Source organism: Zalophus californianus, chromosome 3 (assembly GCF_009762305.2).
Source record: "Zalophus californianus isolate mZalCal1 chromosome 3, mZalCal1.pri.v2, whole genome shotgun sequence".
In the NCBI taxonomy this organism is placed as follows: domain Eukaryota; kingdom Metazoa; phylum Chordata; class Mammalia; order Carnivora; family Otariidae; genus Zalophus; species Zalophus californianus.
In genome coordinates this window covers 179791763-179814690 of record NC_045597.1, presented here as the reverse complement: position 1 = coordinate 179814690, position 22928 = coordinate 179791763, and the positions used below count along the sequence as shown (strand labels likewise).

Genomic DNA, 22928 nt, shown 5'->3' with positions numbered 1-22928 from the left:
CCTCAGCTGAATTAAATACCCCCTATATGGTTGCTTAGTGGTTTTCTAGCCTCTGCTGATCCTCAAGTGACCGGACACTTCTTACCATGAGGCATCCTATACCATTTTTGGACTACCTTCAATGTTAAAAAGTTTGCATTTTGTTTTAATATTCAGCCTAAATCTGATTTGCTGTAACTTCAGCCTATTTATTGTCTTAGCTCTATTCATTTTTTGTACTTTTACACAGAATGGAGCTTATCAAATGTTTTGGTTAAAAATCAAGTTTAATTTCCTTTTAGGATAAAGGCTCCAATGTATAAGCGGGTAATGCCTAATGGAGAAATCCAGAAATTGATCATCACTGAAGAGGTAGTAAGACTAAATTCTTATTTTCCTTTTTAGAAAGTTTCCTTTGTGTATATATTTGTAAGGTGGGTAGGGAACAGGTACAAAGCTGATCCTTCTGCCAAATATAATTTTCTTTGACCATTTGCCAAAAATGGACATATATTTAGCCTCTAGCTCTTAAAAACTGTCAATTTGTTCCCTTTCATTTATTGGTGAAAGCAAGGCATTTGTTTTCCTGGATAATTTTGGAAAATAACACCAGGTGTTTATTTAAAAAACTTTGAGATAGTATTAAGTTGTGGTCTATTAATAAAGTTTAAAGAAACTTTGGGGGAACATTATTTTGGTAAAAATATCAACTCTGAGCAAACTACTTACATGTTAATTTTTTCTGGTTAGTAAATTTTCAGAAATTTTACTGAAATGTACATTCCACGAGAAGGGTGACTTTGTCTCTTGTCACCACTATATCTGATTAAATGAAATATATATGCTTTTTTGCGAATTTGCGATAGTATCAAGAGTGCAGCTAACTTTCTTTCACAAGATGTTATGAGAAAAGCCCAGGTATGGACAATCTCTAACGATACATTGAACTTCAGACAGCTAAAATACGTCCTTATGCTGTGGCAGCAGTTCTCCGAAATATAAAGTTCACTAAAGATCGATATGACAGCTTCATCGAACTCCAGGAGAAATTACATCAGAACATTTGCAGGTTTGTGGTTGCATTTTTCCTCCTTGCCTTCCTCTGTCCCTTCCCCTCTTTTTTCCTTTTTACCCCTTTCTCTCTACCTATTTCCCTCCCTCCTTCCTTTCTTTCTCTGCGGATTTTTTCAAAGCATTTCTAAATCAATATGTGAGAGTAGCAAGAGTTTAATTTGCTTAACTAAATTTAAATAAGTTTACATTTTACCAGATAGCTATTTGTTACTAACAGTGCATGCATGGAGAAATAAGAGCTCTATTTGGAATACTGCATAGACAAATAGCTATTCCTAGAGATTTTCTTGGTTTTTATGTTTGTGCTTTTGTTGTTTGGTTCAAATTATTAGTAGTGGATTATACTACTAAATGTTAAATGATGGTAGTTTGAAGTATGACCTGTCATTTTAAAATGGAAAAATTTTTGGCTTGTTGTCACTTTTTGAGTGTAATTATAAATTTGCAGATGAAACTTGAGACTTTTGAATGACTGAATTTTCTTACTCCTATTCAACATTACTATCCATCATTTCCCATGGGCTCCTTTGATGCAGTGATCTTCAAACATATAATTCCTGAACTCCTAAAGGTCAAGGAAGGTAACAGTGGGAGTCTTTGAACTAACCTCATTATTTAAGAAATCCTGAAGGAAATTATAGATTTACTGATAAACATAAAGCTTTTAGCTAACATACCAAGTTTTTTTTGTGTTGGTCCTGAAATACATCAGCATATCTCATGCTGATCAAGAAGTATGATTAACATTTATTGATATCGAGTAAAAATAGAAAAAGTTTTTATTGTAGTAATTGCATTTTGGTATATTGGAGATTGAAGAGGCTTCTATGTCAGTGATGGGCTAGGGACAGGGTTGGAGGGGACCCTGGACGTTTTCTTCTGGGGTGGAATGTCTTAAAAATAAAACACCAGTACGCCTCCATTTCCAGAAACATCTTTATGTGGTAAGAGAAACTTTCTCAGAATCTAAATAATATTTATTCCTGTTCTTTTATAAAAATAGTCTATTTGTTAGCTTGCTATTAGCAAAACAATAAGAATTTAAATATCTCAAATGAACAAAATAGATTTCTGACAAGCTAGTAAGTGGTTGAGGCCGATTATCTGTTCTGGACTTGGTTATTTTGAAGAATCTATTTTTATCTAAATTGGAAGGCATTTCCTCACTTAATTCAGCTTTAAGATCTGTTTATATGGTATTTGTGGAAATCATGAGCTTTTTGAAAGGGGAGAAATAAATGCTTTCCTAACACTGTGGTGTACCAGAATCCTTACCTGTCAGTAAATCCTAATTAACCTCTTGCATGAGCTTTGGAAACTTGTGTCTTTCAAGGAATATATTCATTTTGTTTACATTAGCAAATGTATTGGTATAAGTTGTTCACGATGTTCTCTTATCCTTTTAATATCTAGTATCAGTAGTGATACCACTTTTTTCACTTTTTTTCCCTTGATCAAGGGAGGGTGGCTGGAGTTTTATCAATATATTGATCTTTTCAAAGAACCAGCTTTTGGTTTTATTGACTTTTTCCCCCTTCATTGATTAAGCACTGTTCTGAGCACTGTTCTGTGTAGGGCTAGTTGCTAGTATTGAGGCAAGACCCTTCTGCCTACTTGATCCATTCCCACATGAAGTAGTGAGGTTTTCAGTCTGTGTGAACACTGTTCCTCTGTTGAGTCTTTCCCTGGCCACAGGTAATTTCCTCACATTCATGCACTGATCAGTACTCAGCCGAACACTTGAGGGGTACCCTCTGCAGATCTCCAGAATTCTCATAGCTCTCTCCACTTCAGTATCGTTTCCAGTGAACCCCAGCTGTCTTGGTCTCCCTAGACTCTCAGTTATTTCTCTCAACTCAGGGAGTCTGCCGATCTCCAACCTTGTCCCTCTTTCCTAACTTAAAATGTGGAAACCCCTCCAGGCAGTAAGCTGGAGCAGATGTGGGGCTCACTTCATTTATTTCCTGTCAGGGATTGCTACCTTTCATTGCCTGATGTCTAGTGCCACCCATGAAACTGTTTCTTGTATTTTGTCTCTTTGCGGTGGTTTCGGGCAAGAGTGTAAATTTAGTCTCTTACTCCATCTTGGCTAGAAGTGTCCAATTAATTTTTTACTTCAGTTATTTTACTTTGCATCTTAGAATCCATTTGGTTTCTTTTTACAAGTTTCTTTTTTTGCTGTTATTTCCTCATCTGTTCATTATGTGCATATTTTCCCCGTAAGTTTTGATTATTTTTTATGGTAGGAACTTTAAAATTTGTGTGATGATTTGAAAATCTGGGTCATCTTAGCATTGGATTTTATGGACTGGTTTTGTCTGGAGTAGAAATCACATTTCCCTGTTCTCATGTCCACTGCTTTTTTTTTTTTTTTTTTAAGCTTATTTAAGCAATTTCTACACCCAGTATGGGGCTCGAACTTAGGGCTCCGAGACCAAAAGTTGCATACTCTCCTGACTGAACCAGCTGGGTGCCCCTCATGCCCACTGCTTTTTGATTGCACGTAGAATGTTACGTTATGGATAAGGCTCTTGATTTTCTGAAGACTGGTTTTGTCTTATAGGCAAAGACTCTTGAATACTTAGACTCAAACTTGAAACACTAGGCTAGGCAAGATCTCTGCAGTTGGCAACAGCAGTGTTCTCAGTTCTTTCAGCCTTCTGCTTTTTCACAGCAAGACTTTAAAATTTTTGCCAGTACGACAGCTAAAATCTTGATTTCTAATTTTTAGTTTGTGTATCTTCATATGTCTGGGATATTAATCCTTTTCTTTACGTAAATTACAAGCCTTTTCTCAGTTTGTCTTGACTTTTGGGGTCTTTGGATGTATGAAGTTTCAGATTTGGATAGTCCCATCTATCAGTCTTCCTAGGACTCTTATTTTGTGTCAAGGGGTATCCTCCAGTTTTACACATTGTTGTCCTATATTTTCTTTGAATAATTTTTGTGGTTTCTTCTGTGAGTATATGTACATTTGTGTCTTGTTTTTCAAAATGCATAGCTCTTTGATTCATCTGGAATTTATTTTTGTGATTGGATTGAAGTTGAAATTTAGTGACCTTTTGTGGGAGAACTGTTTTAGGATTAAGGGACCATTACTATCTTAAAACAAAACAAAACATGGACCTTCTTACTTGTGGATTTGTTGATTGTTAATTTATCTACACTTAACTGTATATTTCAATCTCTGATATTTCTAGAGCTATCTTCTGTAAGCACATAAATCATTGAGTAATGTAACACTTCTTTTGTGCTTGTTAACAGTTCTTTTGAGTTAATCCTATTTCTTAAAGTTCTTGTTACCAGTCTTGAAGGATGACTAAGAATTATTTCTTACAAATTTTGAAAACTATTTCATAATTCATATAACATGGACTTCAGTAAAATCCTTGATTACTAATGCATTTAATCTGTTTGGTGTATATATGCACTTAAGCATAAATCCTCAAATATATTTGTACATACATCTAAAACTAATTCTAAAAAATCTTAAGAATGCCGTAAATTCTGACCAAGTTTCTTTTTGAATTGTCTTTTAGAAAGCTTAGAGCCAAATTTGTGACCCACTGTGCTAAGACTGTAGGCCTTTAGATTCTAATTTAGTATTAACATTGTTCCTGGCTCTGTATTATATCCCTACTTTTTCTTTCTCTCCTAATCTTAATTTGCTGTAAGTTCCTAAAATTACCTTAAATTCTTTGCACATAAACTGTAGAACAAATGAAATTAATAGCTTTTGAACTTCCCTTACACTTTAAATTTTAAGTGTAATCCACTGTTCTTAATTTTTTTCCATGATTAAAGTAATACTGCTTTGTGACAGAAAATTTAGGAAAATATACAAAAACCACAGCAATTTGGGAGTTTATTGTATTAAAACATCTGTTTACTTGAGGACCCTGAGAGGAAATGGGTTAAAAAAAAGCAGGGATAGTGTTCACTTGGGAAATGTCCTAGTTAACACAGTACTTGGGAAGGCATAGTGGCAAGGAATTTACTGTAGCTACTGAAATAATGTGTTTTGAGTAGCTTTAGAATTTCTCATTACTTTCAGTACTGTGAGAAGTTGTTCATTATACTCTTCTGAAGTTGCCTTATAGTAACAGGCTATTTTAGGGAATTGTCAAAAATCTTTTTTTTTTTAAACATAAGGTCTGTTGGTTCTAGAATTTCTGCTTTGGAATATTCAAAACTTTTTTTTTTTGGATCTCTTTTTTTCTCTCTCCCTCAACATTTAGGAAAAGAGCCTTGGTTGCTATTGGTACTCATGATTTGGACACTTTGTCAGGCCCTTTTACATATACAGCAAAGCGACCTTCAGATATCAAATTCAAGCCTCTAAATAAGACCAAGGAGTATACAGCCTGTGAACTGATGAATATATACAAGGTAGATTTTTTTTTTATATTATGCAAATAATTCTCCATAAATCAAGAAAATTTCTTCAAAGTCAAGTCTTGGAATTAGGGAGATGTAAATGAGTACTTTTTAAAAACTGTCTATGCTCCAATCAAGAGCTACTGATGCATTTGATGTAGAGTGGGGCCTGGGCATAGTTTTATTACTTCTTTAACCTTTTGGATGCTTTTAATGTACAGCTAGAATTGAGAACCACTGAAGTAGAACATACCACATTATAATATTCATATTTGGGTATAATTATAACTCATGCACATTATAAAGGATAAGATTTAGGTAGGGTTTTTTTTTGTGGGAAATAGTATTACAATTGACGTATCTCCTACTATTTAGCATTTTAGATTCCAGCAGTTAAAATTATTCTATAGTCACTTAATGGTGCTTAAAAAAAAGTATCATTCAGAAAAAATAAAGCTTTTATCCTTGGCCTGATTTGCCAGTGTTTTCTTCCTATTTATGTAAACAGTTTTGTGATGGTTTGTGTTTTGCTTGAGACCAGTTAGGCTTACCAGTGCAAATCTGTTTTCACTCTTGGAAAACGACTTGGCTGTGTTCTCATCTCTCCCCAGTAGGAGACGAGGTATATAAGGATATTAAGATATTTAGAAAATCTGACAAATCTAGGACTTTCTGTAATACGGGGCTGTTTTATTGTTTTTCTAACTTTTCCCCTTTTTTTATACTAGATAGGTGTATAAACTAATTAGCATTAGAAATACAAAATTAATTTTAATTTTTTTTCAGACTGACAACCACCTTAAACATTATTTACATATCATTGAAAATAAACCCTTGTACCCAGTTATCTATGATAGCAATGGTGTCATCCTTTCAATGCCTCCGATTGTCAACGGTGAGTTATTTCTTAAGCATCAGATTTTTTTTTTTCTCTTATCCGTCAACATTTCTGTAAGAATTGGACTCTAGACTTGGCGCAATCAAATAAAATAAATCTTAATCAGGAATCTCTGGTTTTTGTAGATTTTATTGTAATAGTTCTTTTCATTAACATTTTACTGGTGATTTTTATATAACTTTTAAATGTATAGATATTTATAAGTACATAGATATTTACTGGTGCCAGTCTCTGGATTCTGTTATTTTCCTCCGAAGAGCATTGATATTTTGGTTTTAGCCCGTGACTCAACTTGGTTAAGCTCAAATTCTGCCTTGCCTGCTATTTTATAGTTAAAGCTTTTAAACTGAATTTCATTTCTGAAGACTCTTTTGAAGAGGCAACTTGGATGTATTTACAAAATTTAGTGATGTCATACATAGCCATACATGTTGACCCTTCTGGATGTGAAGAGGGGGTTTAGTTGATTCATGATGGGAAGAGTCTCTTCCTCCTTGAGGTGTTGAACTCTAGCTGTTACAGTGGTTCAGAACCTGAGCTTCAGAGTAGCCAGATCCAGACCCAGATTGTAGCCTTGCTGCTTAATAGACTGTGATCAGGGTCAGTGAGCTGAAGCTCTGAATCTTCGATCTGCCTGCAGCTCTGACATAGGGTTGTGGTGGAGAGGAGAAGAGACAACCTCTGTTTAGTGCTGGGCACTGCAGCCCTGACACACTGAATGCAGTAAAGGCTTGTTAGTATTTTATCTCTATTCTCCTGCTTGTAGTGGGGGCTTAAAATAAATGTTGCATTATCACCTTACCTCTGAGATGTCTGTTTATATTGTACTCTAAGTGAAATGTAGTTTGTTTTAGAGAACTTTTTAATACACCTATGTTTCTGAAACTGATTGTTTTATTATTTTGTGTTTGTTGTAGGAAATCATTCCAAAATAACCGTAAATACTAAAAATGTATTTATTGAATGCACAGGAACTGACTTCACTAAGGTAAATAAAACTCTGTTTCCATTTTTGTATGGTCAGACAGGACATTTTAGTTCTGGGCCAAGACTAGATGGCTGAACTTTAAAGTACTTATTTTGTAGGTGGGAACATATTTCAGAAACTTAGAAAATTAGAAAGGTACAGATATTCTGTACTTTAGTTATGGTGTGTTCATTTAATCAACAAATCTTTAATGAGCACCTCCTATCTTTCCAGTGCTGTCATTTAATGAGTTTCATGTTTCTTGACTTGAAGGAACTCATTCCAGTGGGAGAATTAGCCATATACCTGAATGGAATAAGTGTTGTATAAATTGTTTATCTTAGTTGGCTTAATTTAAATACTGAGTAATTTGGTACCTGTGTGTACTTGGTAATAAGTGTTTAAAAATGAAGTGGCTTATGAAGAGGTATTATTTAGCAAATTGATAAAGGGTTTGTGCACACGATGATACCTAGAATATGTAGAATACTAGTTCACTCACTTTTAGTAACTGCGTATATTGGTTGGATTGCTATGAAACTTTTTTTTTTACAACATAAATTTCTTTATACATGTTAAGGCATATGGTAATGTGGCAATTAAGCAAATTAATAAGATAAGCTTGAATGGCAGGAGAAGGCTGGCCTATAGAAATAGGGCCATAAATGGCATTCAGTACATCTTACAGGATTGGACACCATTGTAAGGTATTTCATTTATAACTTTTATGGGCTATATTTGCCTTCAGAAATACTATAGTAATATAGCTTACAATATTTACAAATTTTTTAAAAATTCATGTTAACAGGCCTTAGATATCTTTGCTGAAGCTTATATTTAAACAGTGAAGTACATATAAAAGCAAAGCCTATATATATCCCAATAAAGTTACTGTATTTTTTCCTAAGAATATTTTTTCAATTAAAAACTTGAACAAATCTGTATGGTCCTTACAGTGTGCTAGGCATTGCTCATATATTAATACATTTTATCCTCATAATAGCCAAATGAGATATAGAAATATTTATAATCTCTACTTAACATATGAAGATGCTAAAGTACAAAGATGGTAAGTAACTTGCCCAAAGTCAGATTACTAGTAAGTGGTTGAGCCAGGAGTCCGGCAACTGGCTGCAGAGATCTAGGAGATTGATAAGGTTTACTCCCATAGTTAGCCATTTGTCTCTCTTAAAACTTGGTGAACCCAAGGGAGAGGGCCAGGGGAAGTAAATGATTTGTTTCAGTCATGGATTGTTAACTCTCAGAGAACCGAATAAATGCAGACCACCTGAAGATAAGGCTAGGCCTACTTTAGCCCACAAGTTTTTATTCCACACTCCCTTTTTTTAGAATGTATATATACAGTTTCATTTTTAGATGTTTGAAGACTAAATTAAGTTTTCACTTCCATCTGAGTGAAGAGAATATATTTTTAGACTATAGTATTTGTCTTTTTTCTTTTTTGCAGGCAAAAATAGTTCTTGATGTTATTGTCACCATGTTCAGTGAATATTGTGAGAATCAATTTATGTAAGTTTATTTGACAACTTTATTGAAGCCTGTTGTTCTGAAGGCAAAGCACTAGGGCCTTGAAAAATGTGGCTCCTGTGACTAGAGCATATCCTCTCTTTGGGGGGCTAAGACCTATGCATAACTGTTTAAAATAAAAAGTGAGGGGCGCCTGGGTGGCTTAGTCGTTAAGCATCTGCCTTCGGCTCAGGTCATGATCCCAGGGTCCGAGTCCCACATCGGGCTCCCTGCTCAGCGGGAAGCCTGCTTCTCCCTCTCCCACTCCCCCTGCTTGTGTTCCCTCTCTCGCTGTGTCTCTCTCTGTCAAATAAATAAATAAAATCTTTAAAAAAATAAAAATTAAAAAATTAAAATAAAAAGTGAGAATTACTTTTAAAAAGTTCCAGTAATGTTTGGGCTGTAGGGGCAAGTTATTGCTAGCTGGATTAGTTATTGCACCTGCGCAGACATTGTGGAGGCAATGAAATTTAAGCTGTGTTTAAAGATATTTGGAGTTGAGGATGTAAACATGGAAGGACAGACAAGGACCAGCTAAACAAAAGTAGGGAAGTATATATCCCTTATGTATCAATAGGATTACTGTATTTTTTCCAAAGCTTTTTTTTTTTTAAAGATTTTTTTATTTATTTGAGAGAGAGAATGAGAGACAGAGAGTATGAGAGAGGGAGGAGGGTGAGAGGGAGAAGCAGACTCTGCTGAGCAGGGAGCCCAACGCGGGACTCGATCCTGGGACTCCAGGATCATGACCCGAGCCGAAGGCAGTCGCCCAACCAACTGAGCCACCCAGGTGCCCCCAAAGCTTATTTTTTAATTAAAAAGATTTAACTAAACGGTCCTTGCCATGTATCGGCATCATAGCTTATTCTAGAATGTTAATTATAATTCAAAATAGCCGTATCACTGCAGAACACAGGACTGAAATTGTATGGCAGGGTCTGTTTTTCAAATTGATTTGCCTAAATTTTTTAAATTGATTAGTGGTTGCATAGTCAAGCTTTCATGGTGTAACACAGCACCCTGGTAAAGCTTGTAATGTGTATATCCATGTTGGCAAGGAGTAATAGAGGCTGCATGCTTTGCAGCACTGAGAAGTAAACATCAGATGTGTGCTGCCTGAAGAGATGTGGGAGCCACAGGGGATGGAACAGTAGGGTGGTGTTGTGTTGAGGAGGATTAATCCAGACAGCAGTGTTGGAATGTGAGAAGATTGAATGTGTTGAGGTTACTGTTGTAGAACAAGTGAGAGACTTGTTAACCATACACATTTCTAGAATTTATGGCCCTTTTTGTTTTTAATATTTCTGGCTTTTTTTTTTTTTAAGGGTTGAAGCAGCTGAAGTAGTTTTCCCTAATGGAAAATCCTATACCTTTCCAGTAAGTATTTAAGAAATGGATTTGATGATAATACTAGTAATAATAATGGTTATAGAGTGCTCGTTGTATGTCTCTCCATCATCCACCCACATGCCAGGCATTACACTATGTGCATTACATGGATTTAATCCTCACAGTAACCCTATGAGGGTGGGTGCTGTTTGGCCCTTTCCCAGATGGAGAGACCTTGTGATGTTAAATAGCTTGCCTGTTACTATTAAGTGGTGGAGCTAGGTGATAGTCTGGCTTCAGCTCCCAACATGTTCCATTATACCACTGCATTAGATGGCCAGAATTCCTCTGATTTGTTCTTTTTATTTTATTTTATTTTTTATTTAAATTCAATTAACATATAGTGTATTATTAGTTTCAGAAGTAGAGTTCAGTGATTCATCAGTCTTACATAACACCCAGTGCTCATTCTATCACATGTCCTCCTTAATGTCCATCACTTAGTTACCCCATCCCTCCATACACCTCCCCTCCAGCAACCCTCAGTTTCCTGTGATTAAGAGTCCCTTATGGTTTGTCTCCCTCTCTGATTTTGTCTTGTTTTATTTTTCCCCTCCCTTCCCCTATGATCCTCTGTTTTGTTTCTTCAGTTCCACATGAGTGAGATCATATGATAATTCTCTGGTTGACTTATTTTGCTTAGCCTAATACCCTTTAGTTCTATCCACGTTGTTACAAATGGCAAGATTTCATTTTTTTGATGGCTGAGTAGTGTTCCATATATACTATATATGTATACTATATATGCTATATATAGATGGAGTGTGTATTACTATATATATATATATATACACACACACACACACACACACACACACACATACACACACATGCCACATCTTAATCCATTCATCTGTCGATGGACATCTGGACTCTTTCCATAGTTTGGCTATTGTGGACATTGCTGCTATAAACATTGGGGTGCAGGTTCTTATTTATTCTTATTAACTAGTTTACTGGGTGATTTATAGTCTCACCCATTTTAAGATTACTCAGCCCTCCAAACCTAATTAGTCTGTTCACACTTGAATTAACAGTCACTGAAGAGCCATCACTATAACTAATAATTCCAGATGTATTAATAGGACTAAGTAGTAAGCACAAGTATTGTCAAGACATAAAATCTTGGTAAAAAAAACAACAGCATTATTCTTAATTGGGTTTCTTTCTTCCCCTAAGATCATTTTATTAATATAAAGATGGCTGTTCCAACACATGACTGTATTAGTCATTTAGTTGTGGTTATGATTCAGTGAGGCCATTTTTTAAGCACTTCTTTAGATTTTTTACTATTCCTCTGTCACTTAAGTGAATCATAGCCTGGAATAGTTTCTACTATTTAGTTTTTAAAGTAGATAAAACCTGCCAAGATCAAAACCTTCCCCTTCCTGAAAACATGAGCATTTAGCATCATACTTTAGAATATTGATTATAATTCAAAATAAATGTATAGCTGTAGAAAACGTAACTGAAATTATGGGCAGTCTCAGTTTTAAAAAAATTTCTAGTGCCTGTTAGCTTTTGTTATGTAACAAACTGATATCACAAAACTTAGTGACTTAAAACAACAGTGATTTATCATGATTCTGTTGGTCAGCTGGGTAGTTCTGGTCTGGTCTGGCTTGGCCAGTCTGGTCTCTCCTGGGCTTGCTCCTCTGTAATCAGCCAGTTGGTAGACTAGCATCTAGATGACCTGGGATAGCCGCACTCACAAGTCTGCTTAGCCTTAGAGTCACTAGGTCAAGTGTCTGTCATCATCTAGCAGGCTAGCTTGGTCTTCGTTACATGGTGGTGGTTGCAGGATTCCCAACAGCACGAGAGCAAGTCCAGTGCTTAAGTATTTTTAAGCATGGTGTCCTGTTGGCCTCGGCCAGTCATTTTGCTAGATTCAAGGAAGGGTGAAATAGACTCCCATTTCCCAATGCGAGGGCCTGAAGTGCCCCATTGTGAGGCCATGGATGCAGCAGAGAAGGGAATAATGTAGCCATCTATATGATTTACCACAGTAGTAGTTGGGATTGGCCAGAGATTGCTTTTTGGTCTGTTTTAAAATGATGTCTGATTTGAGAAAATTTCTTTTTTCTTTTTAATATGAAGAATTGTCAAATATTAACAAAAGTGAAATATGTACTTTGGGGAGGAAAAAGATACCTTAAAATCTGGTTCACTTTTCTCATGTAGATAAATCCTTGAAATCACTTGCATTATAACGAACTTCCATAAATTTGAAATGGTGGGATTTCTGAAAAGGAGTACTGTATTAGTGTTGTCATTTGTTAATCTGTTTCCTGCTGAACGTAGATTAGAACAGCTCTCCTCAGGTTGTCCTCCCAGAGGAGAATGATCCTCTGAGGAACTGATTCTTCCTCACATGAAATAGCTTATTTTTCTAAGTACTTTGATAGTTCTTTCCTAGTTTTCTGTTATTTCATATAAAAGAATGGAATTTGGAATAAGAGGACCAGAGGAGAGAAGTGGAAGGTAGTCAGACCAATGGTTAATGGTGTGAGCTTCGGAATTAGGCTGCCTGAACTTGTTAATTCATTAATTTGTTCATTTGTTACTTTACACATTTACTCATTAACTACATACCAAGGGCTTAGGATCTGACAAGCATTGTTGTAAGTGCTGGGAATGTAGCAGCACCAGGGCCCAGCAGCTAACCATTGTTGTGATCCGGGAAGAGTTTTGTCTACAACTTAGCTGTTCTCACTTCACTGATAAGGAATCTAATAGTATCTGTTGTGAGGGTTAAGATTATCCTGAAAGTGTCTGTACTGTTTAGTTCATATTAACTACTCAGGAAAGGTTTGTTTCTGTTGCAATCATTAGCTTTCTAGTTTTGTGCTTCTTAAACCCTATGTTGCAGTCATATCACCTCAGGATCTTGATAACCTGCAGATCTGGATTCAGTAGGTCCCGTGTCACTGCTACCAGCTACAAAGGCCCTGGAGCCTGCATTTCTAAGAGGCACTTGGATGATGATGATACTTCTGCCTGAGAATTGCATTTTGAATGGCAAGGCTCTGGTCCATTGTACTTACTTGGGTCCAGCCAGATTTTTAGGTTTATAGCCTTTTTGCTAGTGGTAGTTATACTTTTGAGAGTAATTTAATGATAAATATTCATAGATTATGTCTGCAAAGGCTTTTTAGCAAAAGCCTGTGTTTTATACATGTTTGTTCCTACCTAACATGGAAAAGTTATATACTCTTTGAAGGGGAGTACCAATTTATGAGATGCTCCCAGTCCTACTGTCTTCTTGGAGCAGAATGATGATAGCTAGGACTGCCTGGGGGCCTGGTTGCATTCCCCCACCTGGATAAATGGTAAGAAAGGAATTTCTTCGAAGCATCTGCGCTTAGTATAATGGTGATATTTGATAGTACATGGTGATATTTGAATTATTCTTTCTTGGTCATAAATACCTGCTGGCTTGCGAGGAGACTGAAAATCCTTAGGATTTATAAGCGTCTTAGAAATGATGTAATGCACCAGGATTTTTTACTGCAGAGAATGGTGATTGGTCATCCGAGAGAAAAGTGTTTGGCATTTTCTATTTCTGAGCAGTTCCAGTCGTCTAGCAAGTAGAATGAACCTGTGTAGCAGATTTATTCCTCCGTAATGTTTTGAAACAGTACGTTTATTTTGAGGATCTCGCTCTAACCACAGTTTTTTTGGGAGGGCAGTACAACTACCCAACAAGACAAGGTAAAGTTAGAGTCTAACGCTGTAGCTGACAGGCACTCACTCCAGCTTCTCAAACTTTTTCTCTTTAAAGGAACTGGCTTACCGAAAGGAGATAGTGAGAGCTGATCTAATTAACAAAAAAGTTGGAATCAGGTAGGCTTTGAAAACATTTTTTTGCTATTGGAGAGAATTCAAGAATGAAGTGCCCAGGGGCGCCTGGGTGGCTCAGTCATTAGGCGTCTGCCTTCGGCTCAGGGCATGATCCCAGGGTCCTGGGATTGAGCCCCACATCGGGCTCCCTGCTCGGTGGGAAGCCTGCTTCTCCCTCTCCCACTCCCCTTGCTTGTGTTCCCTCTCTCGCTATGTCTCTCTCTGTCAAATAAATAAAATCTTTAAAAAAAAAAAAAAAAGAATGAAGTACCCACAAGACTTTAATTTTTCCTGAAGGAATGCTTATGCTTAGAGAAGGTTTTGATATCTTTTCAGAGTAAGTAAGTGATCGTAAATCATCTGTTAGGATGTCTGGTGTCTCATGGAACTCAGAAAGGAAGGTGATATTTCAGATAGTAGAATATCTTAAAATATAAGCATGTTTTAAGTACTCCAGTGAAGTTTATGGATTGTACACTCCTGTTTCAGAGAAACTCCAGAAAATATTGCCAAGCTTCTAACCAGGATGTGTTTAAAGTCAGAAGTAATAGGTGATGGGAATCAGATTGAGATCGAAATCCCACCGACCAGAGCTGACATTATCCATGCATGTGATATTGTAGAAGATGCAGCTATTGCCTATGGATATAACAACATTCAGATGACTCTCCCGAAAACCTACACCATAGCTAATCAAGTAAGATTGCACCCTTAAATACTCCTTGTTGTTAGAAACTGATTATTGAATGCCAGGAAGGCATTTGAGAAAAACAGCACATAGGAATTAAGTAGTATTTGGACATGCTGTGCTATGAGAGGCGTTCGCTATGGAGAGGATACAAAACAGATGCCCAGTGGATTAGAGTAAGTTCAAAACCTGTGATGACTAGTACTTGAAGAAATACAGGTTTTGAGTTTGGAGTCCTTTTGAATCTTGAACTGGGAGATTCATTTTTTTCAACCTGGCCTGAAGGCAGAAGAAGTTCAGTGTGGGAGAGGTGAAGTGGGTTTGTTCATCTGTGTAGGAGTATTGGGGTAGTGAGGCAGTGGGGAGAGGGCAGGGAGTGAAGTGGTGGTACTGGCAGTATTAGGATGGAAGGGGGTTTGCCTTTTCATGACCTGTATAAAACTTTTGTTGTAGGAAATTTTACTGAGGTGGAATAAAGTTAAATATCTTTTTTTCAGTTTCCTCTTAATAAGCTCACAGAACTCCTAAGACATGACATGGCAGCCGCTGGATTCACTGAAGTGCTTACCTTTGTTCTGGTATGTCTCCTGTGCTTTCTGTGCAGCTGATTGTTGACACTGAATCTCTGAAGTTTTGTACTCTGATTCCTTACATAAATTTATAAAATCTAGGCTGCTAGAATTTCCAGGTTCTAGAAGAATAACTTTTTTTTACTTGAGATTGTATAATTTCTAGTAAAACAATGTTTCTTTTTTGTCACAAAATCATGAAGGACAAAAGTCTTAAATGACAGATAACAATGTATTTTGTACTTTTATGGAAGTATTGAGGGTTGAATTCACAACGAATTTCATAACCAAATTGATTAAGTTAGAATTTTTAGTCTTAATTTGGGTCTGTGCCCACTAGATGCCGCCCTAGTTAAGGATTTGTGGACTGTTCCACATTAAACTTCTTTGTCTTTGAACACGTTCACAACATTTGCTTTGAGTTGGAAAGCTGACATAAAAGGCCTGAATCAGGAAATGAATTTTATTACAAAATAGAAGGCAATGCCCTTCCCCCACCAGATTGAAAAGAATAAAACATCTATGCTGTTTATAATTTCCTCTTCTCTTGCTGAGCATTTGTGTGATGCTTACAGTGTGTAGTTCTGGAGTCTTCAAGTAGATATCAGCTTAATGATGGAGGGCAAAAACCAAAACCAAACAAAAACAAACGACTTCATTTTTTCCCTCCAACTCAACTCCAGACAGACTTCTCCATCTTATATTTACAGAGAGCACAGTAGTGGGGGTTACATTACTACCAGTTTGTGGGGAGAGGGTGATCGGAAAGGAGATGCAGCCCCTCTCCCTTTATTGAGCATTTGTCATTCATAGGTTGCTAACCTGGGAAGGGACCTTACAGATTTTCTAGTTCAGCATTGTCACTGTTTTTGATTCAGGAGTCCTTTATTCCGCATTTACAGAACATCTCTTGTATGCCAGGCACTGTAAGAATGAAGAGGCCTGAGGTCAACAGGACAAGTACCTAACGAAGTGTATACAGACAGGAGAACCAGGACCAGAGTCCTAGCCTTTTGGCTTTTAGAGCAGTGCTTTTTCTGTTGTCTCAGCCTGTGTATGCTCGGTTTGTAGTACAGGTCATTCATATATGCATACACTTATACAGTTGTGAACATTTTTTTTTAAAGATTTTATTTATTTATTTGACAGAGAGAGACATAGCGAGAGAGGGAACACAAGCAGGGGGAGTGGGAGAGGGGGAAGCAGGCTTCCCCACGGAACAGGGAGCCCGATGTGAGGCTCGATCCCAGGACCCTGGGGTCACGACCCGAGCAGAAGGCAGACGCTCAACGACTGAGCCACCCAGGCGCCCATGCAAAAAGTAGCATTGAGAAACGTATTTCATTTTTAAAAATTAAGTGGCATAGGATTGATCTGAAACGATTCAACCTGTACAGAACCATGTAGAGTAAACTGTTTCCCTGTTTCCCTTCAGATTTCAACCCTATTTTCCTCCCCAGAATTAACTGAGTTTCAGACTTTGGCCTGTGAATTTCCCTGCCCTTTTATAGAAGTAGTGAGTTTTGATTTTGTAACAGTGTGTAGCTCCATGTGTCTCAGGGGAGCACATACTCTGCCCAACCAGGGCTGCTCTGCAGGAAGAGTTTATCCTGTGTCCAGGCCTTTCTGCCCGTGATTCCCGCTCCGCGCAGTGCTCTGAAGTAGGTGTTCCAGTCTTAAGCGGCAGTAACTTGTCCCATTCCATACAGCCGGTCGGCTTTGGGCCAGGGATTCCAGCCCAGGCCTGTGTGCACCCACGTCCTGTGACGGAACTGTCCACCAGGAGTGCCAGAAACAGTCTGTTCAGCTGTCCCAAGTCACTTCAACACATTATCACTGGGGGGAAAGGAGTGAGGTGCCAGAGTTTCAAATATGTAATGACAGTTTTCTAATAGGAAATTCAACGTCTAATAGGAATTTCAATGTGACATAATTAGCAAACCTAAGTATCTCTGTGCCTTATATCTAGTTTTGCATGAGAGAAACAGAACCTTTTCTAAAACCTAGCCCTTGATTTTCCAAATACAAGTAATTGTTATCTCATCATTATGATTTTTACTCTGTCTGCATACTAGTTGTATTAAGGTTAAAGTAGATAGTTTTAAAAGTGAGTTAATTTAAAATATTACAAGAATATTCATAAAAATCATGGGCTTCATTTACTTATTATATTTTTCTAACACTTTAAACACATTAACATTGAAAAAGATATTTAAAAAAATTTTAGCTACTGCCACTTCAGGTTGCCTTGATTTAAAACTGCTCCTGATTTCTGTCCCTTATCCTCCTTGTCATGATGAAGTACAAGGCCACTTAGATACCTCCGCTGCCATGTGTTTGTGGAACAACCTTTCTTCTACACATACACACACACACACACAGTACTAGTTCTGTGTGAGAGTTGATTGCGTTATTTAAATTGCATTTCCTAATTAATCACATTATATCGTGTTATAAAAACTTCTTGTGCTAAGGAGAAACTCTGGTTATTTCCAGTGTGCCTGCCACCATTCTCTGCCTCTGTAGATCAGCTTGAATGTGGCTTCGGTATCCTTCCCAGGAGAGCATGGCAAGAATCATTAGAGCTGGCATTGACATAAAACCTAAACCCGTGTGTGTGTGTGTGTGTGTGTGTGTGTGTGTGTGTGTGTGTGTGTGTGTGTGTGTGTGTGTGTGTGTGTGTGTCCCGTGTGTGTGTGTGTGTGTGTGTCCCGTGTGTGTGTGTGTGTCCCGTGTGTGTGTGTGTGTGTGTCCCGTGTGTGTGTGTGTGTCCCGTGTGTGTGTGTGTGTGTGTGTGTGTGTGTGTGTTCCTCTAAGAAATACAGACTAGTCCTTGAAGGCCACTTTGTAAAATAGTGTAGTAAGCAATGTCACCTAATGTTGGAAAATCGCTCAGTAACCTGATGGTCCATCAGTTTTCACGTTAAGTTTTAAACTCCTTTGCAACAGTTAGCATTAATATATGTGATAAATTTTAGTACTTATTAATCATCATTGTTAATATTTTTTTGAGCACTTGGTTTGTGGCAGGTACTTTATTTGCATTATCTTGTTAACTCATTTATTAGATGTGGTGCATCTAATAGTTTTATAACTTCTGTCGGTCATCCTGGTTTTTGAGTATGACAGGTATCTTCCTCTCTTTGGAGGGTGAGTGCTTAGAAGTTTATTGCTCAGAGCTTTATCAAGCACCTATGCACAGAAGTTAAATGATCAAGTAGAAAGAACATTGGGCAGAATTCAGGCCACTTGAATTCTGCTCTTAGTCTTACCATTCTACCACAAGTCAGTATGGATTTAGCAGGGATTATAATGGTAATCAAAGCCATAGGAACACTTAAGGGGGGAGAGCAAATTTGACAGGAGTCACTAGGAATATTTTTATGGAAGCGGTAGAACTGGCATTTAAGTAGAGCCTTGGGGGATGGGAGCAGGTAGGGCCGAGAAGGCATTTCGTAAAAGTAAGGAAGAGTGTGAGGTTCAGGGAATGAACTAATTGTAAGAGACTAGACTGGTAAGGTAATGGGAGGCTAGCTTAGGAAGGGCCCAAATATAGTTATACCACCATCAGCATGTGAAAAACTTACTTTGCCTCTGTATCATAGGTAGAATTCCTTGTAAGAGAATTGTTAATGTTAAATTGTATCTGCTGTGGCCCTGAGTTAGTTGATATATTTATTATTTTTAACTTCTTTATATAGAGAATCTACATTGCTATGAGACCATAAGTTGACTTACAACATTAAATACTTTGTATATTAAGTTTAGTCATTGTTTTTCTTTCTTTATTTTGCATGTACTTCTTAGTGCTCCCAAGAAGATATTGCTGATAAACTTGGTTTGGACATCTCTGCAACAGAGGCAGTCCATATAAGTAATCCTAAAACAGCTGAATTTCAGGTGAGAATTTTAAGTAGGTAAGGATTTAGATAAATACTGAGAGGCAGTACATAAGTTATAACTGAAGATGACAAAATCTTAGTGCTTTTTAAAAAAATCTCTTCTTGGATAAGATTATAGTTGGTTCTGGGATGCCTGGGTGGCTCAGTCGATTAAGCGTTTGCCTTCGGCTCAGATCATGATCCAGGGGTCCTGGGATCCGAATCCAGCATCAGGTTCCCTGATCAGCAGGGAGCCTGCTTCTCCCTCTGCCTGCTGCTCTCCCTGCTTGTACTCTCTCAAAAAACTTTAAAAAAACACCAAAAAAAACAAAAAAAAAACTAAAAAAAAAAGATTATAGTTGGTTCTTACATAACTTTGTTGATGATTTTTTTTATTGGATATAAGATTCATTAGAGCATGCTGGGGGAGGGGCAGAAATTTTATTAGAGAGCATGCGTGCACAAGCGAGAAAGAGCAAGAATTGGGGCAGGGGTACAGGGAGAGGGACAAGCAGAGTCCCTGCTGAGCAGGGAGCCTGACTAGGTCTCGATCCTAGGACCCCGGGATCATGACTTGAGCTGAAACCAAGCGTCGGATGTTTAACTGACTGCGCCACCCAGGCGCCCCTTCCTGACGAATTCTTAACACTTTTTAGTCTTTTCTTGATTGGCCTACAGTTGTGTTTTGCTTGCTTTGCTTTCCCAGTCTTGTCTGAACTTTCCGTTTCATTCACTTCAAATCAGTTGACTTTAATACTATTTTCAGATTTCATCTTTTCTACCCATTTTATAATAAATGAGTCAGCAGCTGTTCCCAGTACCTCCATTAAGTCATTCACTCTGAAAGTAGTTGTTACATCAGTTCTTGACTATGCTGCCTTCATTTTTTTCATGGTAATCCTCTAGTTCAGTGGTAGTTTCACATAAAGTTCAGGAATATTTCAGTGAGAATACTATCTTAGTAAATGTTATCTTCGTTTATTAATGACTTCACACCATCTCCTGTCTTTCTTACTGGTCAGTTCTCATTCTGTTTTTCTTGCACATGCAATTCTTTATGATTTTCTTCAACCCTGGCTTAGAATCAACCCTGGAATCTTAGGATTGGGAGGAAATGCTTTCAAGAAAATTAATGCTATTATAATATGTGAACTCTGTGACTTGAGATTGTTTCTGTGAATCTTGATTTTCATTATCTGTTAAAAGTATGGGAGGGAGTCTTAAATTGTAAAAATTTTTGGAGTTCTAAAAATGTTAAAATTTGGATTTTTTTTAAAGTTAGATTTAATCTGTACCAGTCATGTGGTAGATTAGGGCTAGACTGCTATTTAAAGAACTAACTGGTAATAATATTCATCAAGTACATAAATTATTTCTCTGTATTCAGTGTCAGAACTTTGAAGAATTTTTTTTTAATTTTTTTTAAACTTTTTTTTATTTATTTATTCATGAGAGACAGAGAGAGAGAGAGAGAGAGGCAGAGGGAGAAGCAGGCTCCCAAGGAGCAGGGAGCCCGATGCGGGACTCGATCCCAGGACCCTGGGATCATGACCTGAGCCGAAGGCAGACGCTTAACCATCTGAGCCACCCACGTGCCCAGAACTTTGAAGAATTCTTGTGCCAATTTGGAAGGATTGTGATAAGTTCCACTAGCTTTTCTACTGTTCTTAAAAGATGCCCATGGTGTTCTTTTCAATGAGAGACACAAATTCATTTGGGTAGAGGGATTTTTCAGTAAATCTTACTGGACTTTTATTTGAGTTTATTCTAAATTTTCCTTTTTCTCCCAGTTTCATTTATCAAGCTTGATCGATTTCTTAAGATGTGGTAATGTTCTGTAGGTTTTGCATCCTGTTTTCTCTATTTTATCTAAGTGAAAGGAAAATCAGAAACACATTAAATATCACTATATATAGCTGTGGTTTAGCATACTTTCAGAATCAATATTTCTGCATGAAATACATTAGATGAGTCCATCTTTTAGACGGGGCAGATTCTATATTTTACTCCTGCTTTACCAGTAGAAATGTCCTACCAACACTAACGTGGCTAACAGGTTTCTGTTTATTTATGGTTAAATGTAAAGTTTTTTATGGGCTTGTAACTCAGTTTATTGTTTAAGTCCATTCTTTTTCTTGGATAATTCTTATTTTTGGGGTATATTCTAACTGTAGATGTGTTAGAGAATGGATAAAAGAAGAAAAATGTTAGTTAAAACGTGTAAATTTTATAATTATAAACAAAATAACAGAATATTACCACATTTCCCCAAATTAGCAATAGTATTCCTTAATATTTTTAAATGTCCAGTCATTATTGAAATTTTCTCATTTGTCTTAATTTTTTTAATAGTTTGTATGAACTTCATGTCAAAGTCGATGTGCTTCTTAAGTCTCTTTTAATCTACAGATTGTCCCTCTGTCCATCTCTGTCTTTCTTCCTTCACCATTTTTATTGAAGAAACTGGGTCCTTTGTCCTATAGAGTTCTCATAGGATTTTGTTAAATACATTCCAGTGGTCCCCTATATTTCTGGTAAATTGGTAGGTAGATCTAGAAGCTTCATTTGGAGTCAGGTTTAATTTTTTGTATTGCTGTGAGTTTTTAAGCAAATAAGGCTGATCTATAAAATGGAAAAAAAAAAAAACCCGCTGGGAAAAGCTATTTACAAAGGTAGCTTGTTTATATTCTGGTAAGTTAAGCTTTCTTTTGACATTGTACTTTTATTTCTATGAATGGTTTGGGCACTTTCTCTCCAGTTGTGAAAGTGAGCGATATTTGCAAAAGCACGGAGTTGAAGGCTACTAGCAGCAGGTGGCAGAGTGAACGTGACTGGAAAGGTTTTCTTTTCCCCTCAACACACATTCCTGTTAATACCTGTAGGATCTTGGAGGGGCTGCCATTTTAGCCAGGATGGTCAGGGCAGGCCTCTGTGGGCCAGAGCAGAGAGCTGAAGAAAGTAAGACAGCCGCATGTGAATCCAGAGGAAGAATGTATGCACTAGAGGAAAGGAGGTGGCTCGGAGGCCTGAGCCGGAATGCTGCTGGGGGGTGTCCTGAAACCCAGTAAGCCCAGGGAGCAGCAGGCATGGAGGGTAGAGAGGAGGCCAGGGCCAGATTCAGACAGGACCCCATGCAAGGCATGGAGTTTATTCAAAATTTGGTGGAAACCTGTTAGATTTTTGAGCAGGGGAGTTTCATGATCTGATGTAGGCCTTAAATCATCACTCTGTGGAGAACAGGCTATAAGGCGGCAGGAGTGGAAGCAGAGAAACCAGCTTAAGTAGTCTGGGTCAAAGGTGGTGCTACTGGTATCTGCTGCGAGCTCAGGATCTTAATGATGATGCCCTACCACTGCTCATAAAACTCTTCTGGAAACATCTTGTGTTGAAACCTAACCTAGCTCATATAGCTTGGAATGAGAGATTTGAGACAGACATAGGGAAGTTGTTTGTTGTTTTTATTTTTATTATTTATTTATTTTCTTTTTTTTTTTTAAAGATTTTATTTATTTATTTGACAGACACACAGCGAGAGAGGGAACACAAACAGGGGGAGTGGGAGAGAAGCAGGCTCTCCGTTGAGCAGGGAGCCCAATGCGGGGCTCGATCCCAGGACCTTGGGATCATGACCCGAGCCGAAGGCAGACGCTTAATGACTGAGCCACCCAGGCACCCCTGTTGTTTGTTTTTAGAACTAGGATGTATGTTTGTATTTGGCCGCTAAGCTGAAAACTATAGT

General features: G+C 37.5%; 1 protein-coding gene across 2 annotated transcripts in view; it reads left to right on the top strand.

The window, feature by feature from the left end:
- Positions 1 to 22928, top strand: part of FARSB (phenylalanyl-tRNA synthetase subunit beta) — a 68368-nt gene that overhangs the window by 12455 nt on the left and 32985 nt on the right. For both annotated transcript variants that reach the window (XM_027591282.1, XM_027591283.1), the window contains 11 exons: positions 282 to 351; positions 933 to 1048; positions 5292 to 5442; positions 6217 to 6325; positions 7246 to 7316; positions 8764 to 8825; positions 10148 to 10199; positions 13993 to 14054; positions 14541 to 14748; positions 15237 to 15317; positions 19116 to 19208. In XM_027591282.1, the coding sequence (XP_027447083.1) occupies positions 282 to 351; positions 933 to 1048; positions 5292 to 5442; positions 6217 to 6325; positions 7246 to 7316; positions 8764 to 8825; positions 10148 to 10199; positions 13993 to 14054; positions 14541 to 14748; positions 15237 to 15317; positions 19116 to 19208 (1075 nt within the window). The remainder of the gene's footprint in view (positions 1 to 281; positions 352 to 932; positions 1049 to 5291; positions 5443 to 6216; positions 6326 to 7245; positions 7317 to 8763; positions 8826 to 10147; positions 10200 to 13992; positions 14055 to 14540; positions 14749 to 15236; positions 15318 to 19115; positions 19209 to 22928) is intronic.